Source organism: Solanum dulcamara, chromosome 2 (genome assembly GCF_947179165.1).
Source record: "Solanum dulcamara chromosome 2, daSolDulc1.2, whole genome shotgun sequence".
Classification (NCBI taxonomy): Eukaryota; Viridiplantae; Streptophyta; class Magnoliopsida; order Solanales; family Solanaceae; genus Solanum; species Solanum dulcamara.
The window spans coordinates 65,119,428-65,137,212 of record NC_077238.1 but is presented as its reverse complement, the minus strand read 5'-3'; the positions used below and the strand labels follow the sequence as shown (position 1 = coordinate 65,137,212).

At 37.6% G+C, this 17,785-nt stretch overlaps 1 protein-coding gene across 1 annotated transcript; it reads right to left on the bottom strand.

Moving 5' to 3' along the window:
- Positions 1-9,461: 9,461 nt before the first annotated feature.
- Positions 9,462-9,920, bottom strand: LOC129872337 (uncharacterized). The gene has a single exon (XM_055947304.1). The coding sequence runs from the start codon at positions 9,918-9,920 to the stop codon at positions 9,462-9,464; it is 459 nt and encodes a 152-aa protein (XP_055803279.1).
- Between the last annotated feature and the right edge of the window lie 7,865 nt (positions 9,921-17,785).

Here is a 17,785-nt window from a genome sequence, read left to right as displayed (position 1 = left end):
TCAATCGAACCCATCATATCATGCACAAATTACTCAATTTGGGACTTTCTCTAACCGACAATAATCCCATCACCTATATATAGGTGATGCACAACGAGTCACGCCGTTGCTCCGGCCGTTCATACTTGCCAAGGTATGAAAGGCTCAAACCAATCATGGATCCGTCAATTAATCAAGTCCTATCATTTCAGGACAATAAAATAGGGAAACATCTGACACGGTACAATCCCTTCCTACGTTGGCGGCGTAGTTTATGGGATTCGAGTATGGACTATACTCTTACCCAATTCGGTCCTCAATACTCCTCTCAAGACTCAATACACGCATAGCTATTAAGTGAGTAAAATATTTAAAATACTCATTTAGCCTCATCGGACTCTTTCAAATCAACTCATTTAGTCTCATTGGACTCTCTTCAAAACTCAATCAAATCTGGCCTCATTGGACCCTCTTTCAAATCGACTCATCTCCAATCATCAAACTCTTCTCTTTAAAAATCTATATAAATCTCAAAATTTACATTTTTAAGGAAAATAATGCTCAACTCATTTATACTCCAAATACTCATGTTCAAAACTATTTAAAATACTTCTCAAACTCAAATCATGCTTAAACTCTTTTTAAATCGTAGATGAAAATAATCATCCTTTAAAACTCAAAATAGTATATGAACAGTTTATGCAAAAATGCTCACAATCATTTATTTAAAACTCTTTCTCAAAAGATCATTTATTTTCAAAATGCTCATAAGACTCAAATCAAATCAAATTATGCAATTCACATATCACATGATCACATTAGACTCCAATCTACTTCATCACAGAACATCATCATCAACATAACCTCTTCATTCACATCATCGTCAAATATCATCATTCACATCATCATCAAACATCATCATCAAACATCATCATCAAATATTCATCATTCACATCATTATCAAACATCTATTCCAAAATCCTTATTTAATTTCTATATTCCATTTATAGAAACAAAAGTGACATTCTAGCTCTACCAATGTTTCAATTCTTTTTATGTCATTCACATTCATAACTATTCAAATTCATTCTTTTCATTCCAATCAACACATATACACAAACCATCCATCTCAACTCAAGACAAATTATGACCAAAGAAATCTCATCTTGGGTTCATGTGAATGAAACATGAATCCATACTCTCAACAAAACTCAACTCAAGAATATCGTCAACATCTATAAATCTATATACAAAGATACATTTGAAATCAATAATATAAAATATAACTATTTAGTAACTCAAGTCATTAAAATCATCAATCAACTAATGATACTTAAAAACATTCTATAGTTTAGGAAAACTTTCAAGAAAACCTTCTTAGAAGGTTCAATTCTTTCACAACTCCTATCCAACACATCTATGGGCATATGAAAGAACTAAATCCATATTTTAGGTTAGCCTTACATACCTTGTTTGAAGACTTTGAAGAACCTTGATGTTAGATCTTCAATAGAAGGCTTGAATTCTTGGAACTCTTGAAGGCACCCTTTGTTGGAGGAGGATTTGAAGAAGGAGAGGAAGAAGAGAGGGAAAATTTCTAGGGCTTTTTAGAGAGAGAGAAGCTGAAAATAATGGTCCAAAATGCTCAAAGATGGTGTATATATAATTTGGAAAAAGTCCAAGTTGCCCCTCTTCAAAAATCTGAAAAATTGGGCAAAAACCTTGCTGGCGCTATAGTGGTGCATCGCGCCACTGCAGCGCCAAGCCAAAATAGGCCTAAAACCCTGCACATCTAATAGTGGCGCGTCGTGCCAAGGACCAAACTACTGAGGCATTTTCTGGCGTTATAGTGGCGTGGGGCGCCACTGGAGCGCCAAGCCTGAATTTCGCCCAGGCCTGAAATTCCTGCAGTACTAGTCTCTAGTAAAATGGCCATAACGTTTGACGCCAGACTCAAAAAATTGCAATCTTGGTGGCGTTGGAAAGAAAACTCAAAGACCTTTAATTTGGTAGGTCGTGGTCCACCCAGTTCATTATATTCTAGGAGATACGGTCGTTTGAAGGTGACCCTTATACTAACTCGTCCGAAAACTTAACCGATAGGAGTTCTTTGGACTCAACTTGGTGTTAGAGATCCCTTATGACCCCTAAACACATCTAAACACTTCGAATACTTAGGAATTAATCCTAACTCATATGTAGAATTACAAGTCCTCCGGTCCGAGTCTACCCACACGTGAGGAAATATTTGAGTCTTTGCTAAAAAAATTCCGAGGTGTCACAGCCTCACCAAATGCTGATGGGAAAATATTCTAGTGAAATATTTGTTGTCGATCCTGAACACCTGAAACTGCATAATTTAAAAATGTAGTGCCAAATAACGTCGGTACATGAAATGTATAGGCTAAATTGAATATATTGAACTGAAAGAGTAAATATGAAAGTAGACTATAAGATAGCTAATTGAAAGTATGCATATGTACTTTAACAATCAAGCTTTACAACTAAAAAAGTATGCAATAACAACAAATACTGAAAAATAATATAATTTTTTTTGGAAGTTTCTCTAACCGACAATCAATACTTTGAGCAGCGTGATGATACAATGTCTCGCCCACGTTGCCAGAGTTATCCAATACCTTACCAGAATAAAGGACAAACTGAACTACGGGTCCAATATTTAATCCTTTACCAGGGGATTTTTGAGGAGTCCCTCAAACCAACGACCCAATCTTTTCTCAAACACTAATTAAATTGTAGATTAGCATGGGATACATAATTAGGAGGTCAAAATTTTACCTCACAAAGAAATTTATTAAAACCTCATTGAAATTTCCCACAATCGAGCCTCAATCTCCCCAAATCAAGTTATAAAAACTATGTTAGAAATTGGAACTAAATTATGCCTATGTATCAGATGTTCATCGCGATCATGATTCTCCTCCTTGAATGTGAACCCCTAACCTGGACCCAACCTTCGTGAATGTAAGCTTACATAAAAAATGCAAATCATAATGCTTGACCTGACCTAGAACTCTCTTATGCAATCGTGACCGACCCACTACCAAACCCTATTACCCTTCAAAAACGCTACCCAACCTATACGAATGTGAAGAAGGGAAGATCCATTGACTAGAAACAATAGAAAAGAAAAATTGTACGCTCTACCTGCCTATCTATCTGAGGATGAAATACGGTATTAAGGTTCACTTTTGAACTCAAACCTTTCTAAAACGACTTCCTAAAATGGAAAGTGAAATGAGCACCCTTATCTGAAATAATAAACAATGGAACACCATGAAGTCTTACTTTCTTGCGGATATACAATTTGGCGTAGTCCTCTACTGAATATGTAGACTTTACTGGTAAGAAATTGGTTAATTTAGGCATCCGATCTACAATAATCCAAATGAATCATGTTGTTAGCTAGATTGTGGTAATCTTGTAATGAAATTCATGTTGATCATCTCTTATTTCTACTCTGGAAGTTCTATATTCTGAGCCTCACCACATGGACTTTAGTGCTCAACTTTGACTTGCTGACAATTCGGACACTTAGAAACATAATCTGCAATATCTCTCTTTGTGTTGCTCCACCAATTTTCTCTCAAGTCATGGTATATTTTGGTGGAACCTGGATGAATCGAATACCTAGAAATGTGGGACTTTTCCATGATCTTATCTTGGAGACCGTCAATATTCTAAACACAAAATCTACTTTGATATCTCAACATACCACCGCCCCCTTGTTCAAAAGTCATCACCTTCTACTTATGAACGTCTTTCTTCAACTGAAGTAGGATGGGGTCCTTGTCTTACTTTTCCTTTACTTCCACCACTAAAGATGATTCAGCTCCATTCTTAACAAGAACACCACCTTCATTATAGTCTACAAGGAAAACTCCCATACATGCAAGTCTATGCACTTAATTGCTACCAAAGCACACACAAGTGTATGCAGTCTCACCAGTAGTAAAGTGACTCTTTTCATAGCCGAATTGTCAAACCCAAAGGATTTTAATTAGACTTTTAATTGCTTTTCAATAAACTAAATTAATTGCGTGTGTTGTAAAGAGCTGAGATATTTTGTTACTTCTAATTTTAAACAATTGTACAAACTACTACTAAATATGATTCAATGATTTCACTGGAGATTTAATCAGGTTAACATGACTTTCAGGGCTGTAGCATTTATAGATGTCAGACATGATATTCCTTACTTCGCTATCCAATGGGTCATTATATTACGGATTTATACGGTTGATATTCAATCATGGTCTTCTGACTTCTAATTGCCTACCTTTGCTGATAGCCTAACTACATCATTGAGCAGGGATAGGCGTGAACCAACAAAAATGAATTAACGTTATCATCCTATTTAGTACCAAATATGATGTATAGGTGTGTGTCACGAGCATCCTATACAATAATCATCCTAGTTAACTCTAGAAAAAACATGTTCCCAACATTCCATGTTCTATCTCTTATTCGTCTTTCGAGTTCAAAGTAGACAACATTTTTTTCCGAATGTTGGCCAGACATTAAAATAGTAAAATCAAGAATGCAAGAGTAATCATGAACAACAACCCATTATCAACCAAAGCAGAGGAAATTATACCATAATATTGTGGCTAAAACCGTAAAATAGGGAAACTTAGCCACTCATCATTTGAATCACAAGACAAAAATATTTTATGAACATTCAACAAGTAGAAATTAAGGAAGAAGGTAAGAAATAATAACCCTAAGAAGCGTTCTTCGCTGTTCCTATTCATGGTCTCCAAAATGAAAGATTGAATAATCTTTAATCAATACAACTGAGCTATTTATAGAGTCTAAACAAACGACGCGATCAAATTTATATTAAGGTGCCAGGTCCGCGTTGCGGACCTGCTCCCTCGCTTGAGGTCTGAAAAACTCATGTCTTCTCTATGATGAGGCCTTAATGCGGACTCCAATGCTTAAGAAATTTTCGAAGTCAATTTTAATTTCTATAGCGGACCTTCTTCCATATTCTCTCTTTCACATGGCTTTAGCCTTTTTGCTCGTCTCTCCCGTCCTTCTTGAGCCTGATTTCCGTTTTTCTCCCTTTTTAGCTACTTTTGATAAGATTTCATCCCACAAAACTTCTAATTATATTTGTTAGCCCAAAATACATAAATACACCAAAAACTAATCAATGACAAAGACTTTTCTCTCAAACTTAGCTAAAATTATGGGTTAAACATGGTAAATAGGCGTATAAATACACCCAAGATCACCACCCCACACTTAAAACCATTTTTGTCCTCAAATAAATCCACAAGTCAATACCAAAAGACATCACAAACTGTACAACACAAGGTATTACAAGCTAGGCTACCACAAATAGCAAGAAGGGAAACTCACATACAAGCATGTTATCCAAACAATACCACAAAAATGACTTATTCAAAATATTCTAACCTCAAGAATTAACTCCCCAAATAAACAAACTCCTGCATATTACTAGTTCAAGAAATCATATAAGTCATCAAACTCTTGTTGAACATGTTCCCCTCACCACAAAAGGATCATCTCCAAGGGCTCATAAATAACAATTTTTACCCAAGTGGATGTATGAATACAATTTCTCTCACTCTCTCAAATGAATTCTTATATAATAGCAGATTCTCCATAGGCTTGCCTTTAGTGTTTTGCTCCACTAATATAAGGATGTGACAGTTTTAGGATCAACTAAGACTTCACGGGTTGTAATGTAGGCTGAGGGAAGGGTAGGAATTATTATTTATCTATAAATAGTGACTAACTTTCCCAAGCCCTTTAAACATCACACTTCTTATTAAGCTTAGCTTCAACTACATGTCAACTTTACCCCTTCTTCTTGTTTACTCCTTTTCTTTAAGCTACTTATCCATTTTATGGTAGGGAGTCACTTTCATTATTTTTCTCTATATTTTTTCATTTATTTCTTCTCTTTTTTTTGTACTTTCCTATCACAAGGTGCAAGTTTATTTCAAGCACCAATACTTCTTCTTTACATGGCTTCATACTCACTTATTCCTTTCTCTTCATTTTTTTCTTTTTTATCTTCTTTTCATCTAAAGCGCTTAGAATTTTGGCTAAAATTCATGGGCTAAAGAAGGAATGGGGATAGGCTACATATGAGGCTACCAAAGAAAAAGCTTAAGGCTCAAAGGGGTTGATTAGGGATTAGCATTAAGGTTAGGCACAAAGGGAGTAAAAGCAAGGTTGTCAAAGAAACATTTACATCATTTCCTAAAATTCACAATCTTCATTTCATTTCACATACACACCGGGCAATTTCTAGCTAACACATGTAAGCTGTAAGCACAGAATACAACAAATCCTCACATACATGTCACACACTCAACTCAAGTTGGCTTCCTACAGATTCGTGCCCAAGCAATAGCACAAGTTCACATTTACAACAATCACTAATGGGTCACATAAATGAGCTTAGGTGTTTCAAACAAGTTACTTTCATCATGCTTTTCATATTCAATGTATGCCAATATAATTGTATAGCCTAATTAGACACCTTTCACACAACACAATGATGAGCCTACTCTTAAGACGTTCATCATCCATCTATCATTGGGCAGCGTCACTTAACCATAACTTTAGCTTAATCCTACACTTACACTCTTTTTTATATGTATACAATTCAAATGGGCTATCCTTGGCCAAAGAACATATTTTTTTCCAAAGGAACCCAAATAAAACAATATCTAAACAAAACTACATAATTACACATACACAAGCAAGCCCCCACCCCACACTTAAAAGGTTAGCACTGTCTCTATTGCTACACATTAATATATGTAGAATAAAGGTGGGGTAGGAAACTTTCCTATTTAGTCAACCATCTCATACTCGTCCCCACCTTCGAAGCCCTCAATCAGTAACATTGTGTCTATTTCTTCTTCCTAATTTGAGTAGATGTCTAATCCAGCACACTTTTTGTCCTTATCTGCTAGGACATCATCACGACTAAGCTCATAGAAGCCAGGCCCAATCTTAGAATAGCCTCGACGTGCTCATTAATAAGGTATTGCCTTGTTACCTTTAGAAGCATCTCATTTGTAGAGGCTCAACAACCATTTATGTGGTGGATCTTTCAAGCCCAAACATGCGGGTTGTGATGAGATTATATCTATGGTGTCTCTTCGCCATGGTGAGAGTAGGTCCATGTTGCATTTCTGGGCCTTTGGTTTATGTGACATCCACCTGCACCGTGCAAAGGAGGGGCATGTAATCTAGGGGTTCCCCAAGTACACCTGCATTCCTGCATATCAAAGTAAATCTAGGGGTTCCATAGGTATACCTGCATTCCTGCATATCAAAGTAATTATGCCTCCAAAAGCATACCTTCTACCACGATGGACTTTAGCCTTACGCGTTGCAGATTTCAACACTGCTCCCACATTTATCTCCGTACCTTTCATTAGCGCATTTACCAAGCACACCCGATCCCTTATAATATCATTAAAGTGTAGCCCTGGGATCAAATAATTCATCACAATCTATAGATACGCCTTTGCTTCCTAATTCATGTGGGTATAGGGAAATGTTTGGTAATAGCCCAATGTCCAAAGAGCGTTTACTTTCCATGGACCTTGGGCCACACAAGGTGTGCCTAATGTATTGCTAAGGCAGGAAAATTTTAAGTTCAGTTAGCATGGCCGATACGTCAAACCTATGCACAGTCACAAAATGGGAGCGTGCGTCAACCTGCTAGATGACATAGAACTCCCTCAACATAGAACTCCCTCACCTACTGTAGGTTGCATGGCTTAGGATTAGCAAATATGAACTCCATGTTGAGTTCCCTGAGTTGCCTCCAAATTTGGGGGAATTCCCTTTGCAAGTGCCTGTCCTCAATGCACACATACGAAAAATACTTAGCCTTAGTATGATTTTTGTACCAAGTCTTTCCGGTGGTGCTCACAGCCTGCAATTTGTATCTGCATGTCTGCCCATGTGGTACTGTAGGTGCTGGGGGTACAGATGGCCTACCCCAGAATCTTTTGCGGTTGATGGCAGAGGTAATTGGTTCCTTTTAGGGCCTGTGGGTTCCTGACATTGTTAATCTGCACACAAACACCATTATAAATAGTTAATAATCATCAAATATAGAAAAACCACCCTATACTTAGACCTTAGCAATCTTGTATGAGCATCTTTAAACAATGTGGGCCAAAAGAAACCAGACTAAAGTGCCTTGTAAGAAGTGCGTTCCTTTCCATGATGGCCATTGTAGGGTGATGAATGAAAACTATGTAGCACTTGGTGCACCTCAGCTCCAGGCACACATATTTTGATCATTCTGTCAGGGCCCTATTTGAACAAGTAGGGCTTATCCCATATGTAAAACTTGGCTTCACACATCAACCTCTTCTTTTCTGTACAGTTGAGCCTGGTGGGAAGACTCCACTTTCTAAATAGTTGACAATATCTCCGTACCAAGGCAACTCAAACCTCCAAAGCTAATAGCTGCTCATCTGGGAACTCCTTTTTAATCTGCATTTGTTTACCAATATGTGATGAACTCTCAAGTCTGGAAAAATGGTCAAATGTTTGATTCTCACAACCCTTGCGATCATTAATCTCTATGTCAAACTCTTATAGTAGTAGGATCCATCTTATTGAGCCTCAACTTAACATCATTCTTGTTGAATAGGTACATAAGAGCTGCTTAGTCAATATATATAACAACCTTAGTACCTACCAGATATGACCTAAACTTGTCAAATGTATACACTAGTGCTAACATCTCCTTCTCTGTGACTGTGTAGTTTGCTTGGGCTGACTCGAGAGTTTTGCTTGCATAATAGATAGAATGGAAGATCTTTTTATTTCTTTTTCCCAAGATTACTCCCACTACTGTGTCAATGGAATCACACATGAGCTTAAAAGGCAACTCCTAATTGGTAGCTATCAAGATTGGGCTTCAATCAACCTCTTCTTTAGGAGCTCAAATGCCTGCATACAATTGCCATCAAAATCAAACTTTACCTCCTTTTCCAAAAGGTTACATATGGGTCTGGCGATCTTTGTGAAGTCTTTGATAAACCTCCTATAGAACCCAACATGTCCCAAGAAACTACGGACATCCTTAACTGAAATCAAAGGAGGTAGTTTCTCAATCACCTTAATCTTTGCTCTGTCCACCTCTAGCCCTTGTCTGGACACTTTATGGACTAATAAAATCCCCTTCTTCACTAGGAAATGACATATTTTATAGTTTAGGACAATATTGGCCTCTTCATACCTTGCTAAAACCTTATCTAAATTTTGCAAACACAACTCAAAGGACTCCCCAAAGACAGAGAAGTTGTCCATGAAGATCTCTACAAAATCCTCCACCATATCATGGAAGATCGCCATTATACATCTTAGAAAGTTACAGGAGTAATGCACAATCCGAATGGCATATGTTTGAAAGCATATGTCCCATAAGTACAAGTGAAATTTGTCTTTTATTGGTCTTCAAGATCAATAGTGATCTGTTTATACCACGAATACCCATCCAAGAAGCAGTAGTTCTCTTTCCCAAGAAACCTGTCTAGCATCATATCAATGAAGGGAACTGGGTAGTTGTCTTTCCTTGTCGCATCATTCAGATTGCGATAGTCCATGCATATGGGCCATCCAGTGATCATTTTGGTGGGGATCAACTCATTCTTATCATTAGTGATTACAGTCATCCCACCCTTTTCAAGCACATACTGGACTGGACTTACCAACTTGCTATATGAAATTAGGTATATTATGCATGCATCCAACCACTTGATTATTTCTTTTCTTACCACATCTTTCATCACATGATTCAATCTACGTTGTGGCTGTGCAACTGGCTTATGCCCCTCCTTCATGAAAATCTTGTGCAAACACAAAGCTGGGCTAATCTCATATAGATCAGCCATTTGCCATCCCATGGCTTTCTTTCACCTTTTGAGTACCTCTAGAGTTATTGTAACCTACACTTTAGACTAAGAAGAAGAAAGGATTACGGGTAAATTATTATAGTCACCCAAAAAGGCATACCTAAGGTGAGATAAAAGCGGTTTCAACTCTAATTTAGGAGCTTCCTCAATTGATGATTTGGGTGAAGGACCAACACTCTATCCAATGGCTCCATGTGCTTCTTCAACATACTTACATTTGGAATGTCTAATACACTAGCCAATTCCTTTACTTCAACATCACCTTCAATATCTTGACCCAATAAAACTCTCTCCAAATGGTCTTTTGCTAACACACACTATGCTATCACTTCTTTATCTATCACAGTTATCGGAGACAACTCTTCATAAAAAGAAAACAACTTCAATGCCTGATAAACATCAAAAACCTCCACTTTATGATGTGCTCTCATAGTTAATCTCTCAATAACTATATCAATCAATGCCCCTCCTGTTGCCAAGAATGGGCGTCCGAAAATGAAAGGAACCTCTAGGTCAGGCTCGATAAGGAGGGAGAATGTTAAGCTTAGTTAGCATGATCGATGCCCACTCACTAGTCCTGAGAAGTGCTTTTAGTGCCATAGTAGTGAATGGCACATTGACCCTCACTCATTCTCCAACTCCAATGCCTCTTCCTCACGATCAACATCATTCGCAAAATAGTATTTGTCTCTTTGACCATTGACCAAGAATGTCACTATTTTCGTTACATTCCACAACTCAACAACTCCATGTGATGTCATTATCACTACTTCAAAGGGCCCTCACTACTTAGACCTCAGCTTTCCTAGAAAAAGTCTCAGTCTAGAATTAAAGAGAAGTACCTTTTGCCCTGGTTTGAATGTATGAGTGATGTTCTGCTTGTCATGCCATCTCTTGGTCTTTTCCTTGTAGAGTTTTACATTTTTCATAAGAATGTAGCCTAAACTCCTCTAGTTCATGCTGCTTATCCATTCGCTTTCTGCCTGCGAGCTTTGGATCCAAATTGAACTTTTTTATGGACCAGTAGGCTTGATGCTCTAGTTTAACTGGCAGGTGGCTGGCTTTACCAAACACCGTGTGGTATGGAGAGGTCCCAATTGGTGTCTTGTATGAAGTCCTATAAGCCCAAAGTGCTTCATCTAGCTTAATAGACCAATCTTTTCTTGTTGAGTTCACTATCTTCTACAAGATTTACTTCACCTCTCTATATGATAGTTCAACCTTTCCACTAGTTTGAGGGTGGTATGATATAGCCACTTTATGCTGCACACCAAACTTATCTAGAAGATTCTTTACCATTTGATTTATAAGATTTTTACCTCCACCACTCATAATAGCTCTATTAGTACCGAACTTGGTAAACATATGCTTCTTCAAAAATTTTCTCACCAATTTTTCATCATTGGTAGGAAGAGCAATGGCCTAAACCCACTTGGATATGTAGTCCACTGCAACCAGGATGTATTGGTTCCCATAAGAGGGTGGGAAAGGACACATGAAGTCTATGACCCACACATCAAAGATCTCGACCTCTAAAATATTATTCAATGGTATATCATGCCTCCTTGATATAGTCCCCATCCTTTGAAATTGATCGCAGCTCATGACATACCCTACAATATCTTTAAACAATGTGGGCCAAAAGAAATCATACTGAAGTACCTTGTGCGCAGTGCATTCCCCTTCATGGTGGACACCATAGGGTGATGAATAGAAACTATGTAGCACTTGGGGCACCTCAGCTTCGGGCACATATCTTCTTATCATTCTGTCAGCGCCCTGTTTGAATAAGTAGGGCTCATCCCATATATAAAAATTGGATTTATACATCAACCTCTTCTTTTGATGTATAGCTGCACCTAGTGGGAAGACTCCACTTACTAAATAGTTGACAATATCTGCGTACCAAGGCAACTCAGTCACCTCCAAAGCTAATAGATGCTCATTTGGGAACTCCTCTTTGATACCTATTTGTTCACCAACATGTAATAAACTCTCAAGTCTTGATAAATGGTCAATAATTTGATTCTCACAACCCTTTTGATCCTTGATCTCTATGTCAAAATCCTGTATTAGTAGGATCCATCTGATGAGCCTCGACTTGGTATCTTTCTGTTAAATAGGTACCTAAAATCTGCATGGTTAGTATATACAACAACCTTAGTACCTACCAGATATGACCTGAACTGTAAAATGCATAAACCAATGCCAACATCTCCTTCTCCGCCATAGTGTAGTTTGCCTGGATTTAGTCGAGACTCTTACTTTCATAATAGATGGAATGGAAGATCTTCTCCTTTCTTTGTCCCAAGACTAATCCCACTTTTGTGTCGCTAGTATCACACATGAGCTTAAAAGGCAACTCCTAATTGGGAGCTATAAAGATTGGGGCTTCAATTAGCCTCTTTTTCAGGAGCTCAAATGCCTGCATACAACTTCCATTAAAATAAAACTTTACATCTTTTTCCAGAAGGCTGCACATAGGTCTGGTGATCTTTGAGAAGTCTTTGATAAACCTCTAGTAGAACCCATCATGTCCCAAGAAATTGGAGACACCCTTGACTGAAATTGGAGGAGGTAGTTTCTCAATCTCTTCAATCTTTGCTCTGTCCACCTCTAGGCCTTTTTTGGATACTTTGTCTCCTAACACAATCCCCTCTTTCACTAGGAAATGACATTATTCCTAGTTTAGGACAAGATTGGTCTCTTTACACAAATTGGTCTCTTCACACCTTGCTAAGACCTTGTCCAGGTTTTGTGAACACAACTCAAAGGACTCCTCAAAGACTGATAAGTCGTCCATGAAGATCCCTACAAAATTCTCCACCATATCATGAAAGATCGCCATCATATACCTTTGGAAAGTTGCAGGAGTATTGTAGAGTTCGAATTGCATAAACTTGAAAGAATATGTCCCATAAGTACAAGTGAAATTGGTCTTTTCCTAGTCTTCAAGAGCAATAGTGATCTGTTTATACCCCAAATACCCATCCAGGAAGCAATATTACTCTTGCCTAGCCAACCAGTCTAGCATGTGATCAATGAAGGGAACTTTGTAGTTGTCTTTCCTTGTTGTATTATTCAACTTATGATAATCCATGCAAATGCGTCATCCAGTGACTGTTCTAGTGGGGATCAACTTATTCTTATCATTGGTGATCACAATCATCCCACACTTTTTAAGTACACACTGGACTGGACTTACCCACTTGCTATCTAAAATGGGGTATATGATGTCTGCATCGAAACACTTGATTATTTCTTTTCTTACCATATCTTTCATCATAAGATTCAGTCTCCATTATGGCTGTGCAACTGGCTTATGCCCCTTCTCCATGAAAATCATGTGCATACACAAAGCTAAGCTAATCCTATGTAGATTATCCATTTGCCATCCTATGGCTTTCTTTCACCTTTTAAGCACCTCTAGAGCTACTGTAACATGGACTTTATACAAAGAAGAACAAAGAATTATAGGTAAAGTATTATCGTCACCCAGAAAAGCATATTTGAGGTGGGATGAAAGCGGTTTCAACTCTAATTTAAGAGCTTCCTTAATTGATCGTTTGGGTGATGGACCAAAAAGTCTATCCAATGGCTCTACATGCTTTTTCAACATAGTTATATTTGGAATGTCTAACACACTAGCCAATTCCTTTTCTTCAACATCAACTTCAATATCTTGACCCACTAACACTCTTTCCAAAAGGTCGTTTTCTAACATACATTATGCTTCCACTTCTTTATCTATCACAGTTATTGCAGAAAATTCCTCATAAATAGAAGGCAACTTCAATTCCTGATAAATATCAAACACCTCCACTTTATCATACACTCTCATAGTTAATCTCCCAATAGCTAAATCAATCAATGCCCCTCCTGTTGCCAAGAATAGGCGTCTCAAGATGAAAAGAACCTCTGGGTCAGGGTCAAAGTCTAGAATGACAAAGTACATGGGAAAGATAAGAGATCCCACTTGGACTAGAACATCCTCAATTATACCATCTGGCCTAGCCACAGAGCGATCTGCCAATTATAACAAAATTATGGTAGGCTTGGGGTCTCCCAAACCCAATTTCTTGAACATAGATCTATGCATCAAGTTGATACTTGCACCTAGATCATAGAGACCTCTAGCATTGATAAACTTACCAATAATTACCTGCACTATGAAACTCGCAGGATCTTTCTTCTTGGCTGGAAGCTTGACCTTGTTCAAAATTTTACAACTACAATTCTTAGTGAGTGCCACTATATCATACTCTGCTAACTTTCTCTTGTTTGTCATAATGTCCTTGACATATTTGGCATACTTTAGGGTACACTACAAAACATCAATCAGAGGTAAGTTAGTATGTACCTATTTTAGCAGGTCAATGAGCTTCTCAAAGCACTCTTCCTCCTTTTTCATTTTGAAATTTTGTGGGAATGAAGGAGGTGGTTTTGATTTTGGTTCCTTGTCAGCTCATGGAAAGCTAGATTCACCTTATTCAACAACCTTTTCTTTACCTTTTCCCTCAATAACTTTGCTTTGAGGAGCCAACTCACCTAATAGACGATTACTATGGGTACTCAGCGCATTCACTTTCTTAGGGTTTAGGTCAGTGTTATCCAGCAAACCATTTTGCTGGCGAGAATTCTGAGCACTAGCTAATTGCTCAAACTACTTTTCTATGTTCTGGGTTGCTAACTGATTTTGTCGAACCTCTGAAACCATCTTATCTTGGTCAACCATAGTTTGTTTCAGCATATCCTCAACACTCATCTTAGCTTGCTGATTATAATGTTGTCCACCTCTTTGTGGCCTAAATTAGGTCTGCCTGTGGTTCTGATTTTTCTTATTTCGACTCATGAGAAATTTGGGTGGTTCCTCCAACTAGGGTTGTAAGTATTACCAAAGTTTTGGTGACCTCCACCCCTTGGTGCATTACCCGCAAAGTTTACTAATTCAGTATTTGCTCTATAACATTCAAACATGTGTTCATTGCTTCCACACACCTTGCTTCATGTTGGTTGCTTCAGTACCACATTTACTGGAATCTATTGCTGCCCCAATGCCAAGTTTTTAAAATGTGTGGTCATCATATTCTGTATTACTGAAATTTGAGTTGTCAAGGTTATCACAACATTAACTTCCAACATCCATGCCTATGTCTGTACCACAGGCCTAAAGATATGCCATTAAGAAGTGCATAGAGCTCATCATATGCCTTCTCCAAAGCCTGTCCACCTATAACAGAGTCAAGAAAAATCTTAGTGTTGGGTCCAACCCTTTAATGAATGTATGGACCAATAACTCGTTATATTGATGATGATGAGGACAATTAATAAGTAAAGATTTAAACCTATTCCAAGCTTGGTACAGATTTTCCTAAGATTTCTGTTTGAAACACAAAATTTCACTTTTAAGCTTTGTTTTCTTCCTTGACGGGAAGAATCTAATCAGAAACTTTCGGGCTAAATCATCCCAAGAAGTAATTGAGTTTGGTGGCTCCAACTTCTGCCACCTCCTTGCTTTCCCCAATAAAGAAAAGGAAAACAATGTTAATCTCACATAGTCCGGTGACACTCCTGTTGGTGTATAAGTATCACTGATCTCAAAGAAGTTCTATAAATAAACTTAGGGATCCTCATGTGGAAATCCAGTGAACTAACTATTAGTGTGCAAGAGTAGCACCATATTCTACTTCAGTTCGAATCTACCTCCAGCAGGCGATTTATGGATGTGGTTGGTAACATTTGTGGCTCGAGGGATTGCCATATCCGTAACCGTTCTTGCTGCCATATTCATAGGAACCTTGTTCGGTTCTATACAGGTTCCTCTTGACCAAACTCCAGGTTGATTAGTGCCACAGGGTACTGCAAGGCCGCTCTTCTCGTTTGTTGATGTAAAAATCCTTCATGCTCAGCCAGCGGCTCTGCAATTTCTCCACTTCTGTCTAGTGTACTGTTTAAGAATACTTTCAAGAAATCACAACTAAGATCAAGTTGTCAATACTAGCACAAATAATAAAGAAACTTCAAAAAGAACTGATTGCCAAACTTAAAGTCCTCGGCAATGACGCCAAAAACTTTATGCTACCAAAGCTCACACAAGTGTACCAGTCTCACGAGAAGTAGAGTGACTCCTTTCAGAGCCAGATTGTCTAACCCAAAGGATTTTAATTAGGATTTTAGTTTCTTTTCAATGAGCTAACTTAATTGTGCGTGTTTTAATAGAGTTGAGATGTTTTGTTACTTCTAATTTCGAATAATTGTACAAACCACTACTAAAGATGATTCAATGATTTCACTAGAGATTTAATCAGGTTAAAATGAATTCTCGGGTTGCAATATTTATAGATGTGAGGCATAATATTCCTTACTTCGGTATCCAATGGGTCATTAAATTACTGATTTACAGGGTTGATATTATAATCATAATCTTCCGACCTCTAATTGCCTACCTTTGTTGACAACCTACTACATCGTTGAGTAAGGATAAGTGTGAACCAACAAAAATGCATTAACATTATCATCCTATTTAGTAGCAAACATGGTGTGTAGGTATGTGTTTCACAAGCATTCTATACATGATTAATCCTAGTTAGCACTAGAACAAACATGTTCCCTACATTTCATGTTCTATCTCATATCTGTCTTCTGAGTTCAAAGTAGACAACAAATTTATCCTAATATTGGCCAGACATTAAAATAGTAAAATCAAGAATGCAGGAGTAATCATGAACAACAACTCATTATCAACCAAAGCATAATAATATTATACCATAATCTTGTGGCTACAACCCTAGAATAGGCAAACTTAGCCACTCATCGTTTGAATCAAAAGACAAAAATGTTTTATGAACTTCAGTGGTAGAAATTAAGGAAAAGGGTAAGAAATAATAACCCTAAGAAGTGTTCTTCGTTGTTTCTATTCGTGTTGTCCAAAATAAAAGACAGAATAATCTTAGATTAATATAACTAAGCTATTTATAGAGTCTGAAAAATAATGATGCGACCAAATTTAAGTTGCCAGGTCCGCATCGTGGACCATCGCCCTCGCTTGAGGTCTGAAAAAATCTATCCTTCTCCATGATGCGGCCTTAACCCTAACTCTACTGCTTAGGAAATCTTTGAAGTCAATATTAATTTCTCAGGTCCACGATGCAGACCTTCTTTCATATTCCCTCTTCCACTTGGCTTTAGCCTTTTTTCTCGTCTCTCGTGTCTTTCTTGAGCCGGATTTCCATTCTTCTTTTATTGTCTTTTGCTTTATTTCATCCCTCAAAACTTCTACTCACAATATTTAGCCCAAATTACATAAATACACCAAAACCTAGTCAATGAAAAGGACTTTTCTCTCAAACTTAGCTAAAATTATGGGTGAACAAGGTAAATGAGCGTATAAATACATGTAAGATCACAACCCACACTTAAAACCTTGTTTTTCCTCAAAAGAATCCATATGTCAATACCAAAAGACACATCACAAGCTATACAACATAAGGTATTACAAGCTAGGATACTAAAAATAGCAAAACGGGAAACTCACTTACAAGTATGTTATCCAACCAATACCACACAAATGACTTATTCACAACATTCTAACCTCAAGAATTAACTCCCAAATAAATAAACTTCTGCATATTACTAGTTCAAGACATCATATAAATCACAAAACTCTTATTGAACATGTGCCCCTCACCACAAAAGGATCATCCACAAGCAATCATATATAACAATTTTTACCCAAGTGGATGTACAAATACAATTTCTCTCACTCTATCAAATGAATTCTTATGAAAGGGGATTCGGTATAGGCTTGCCCTTAGTGTTTTGCTCCACTAATATAAGGATGTGACAGTTTTATGATC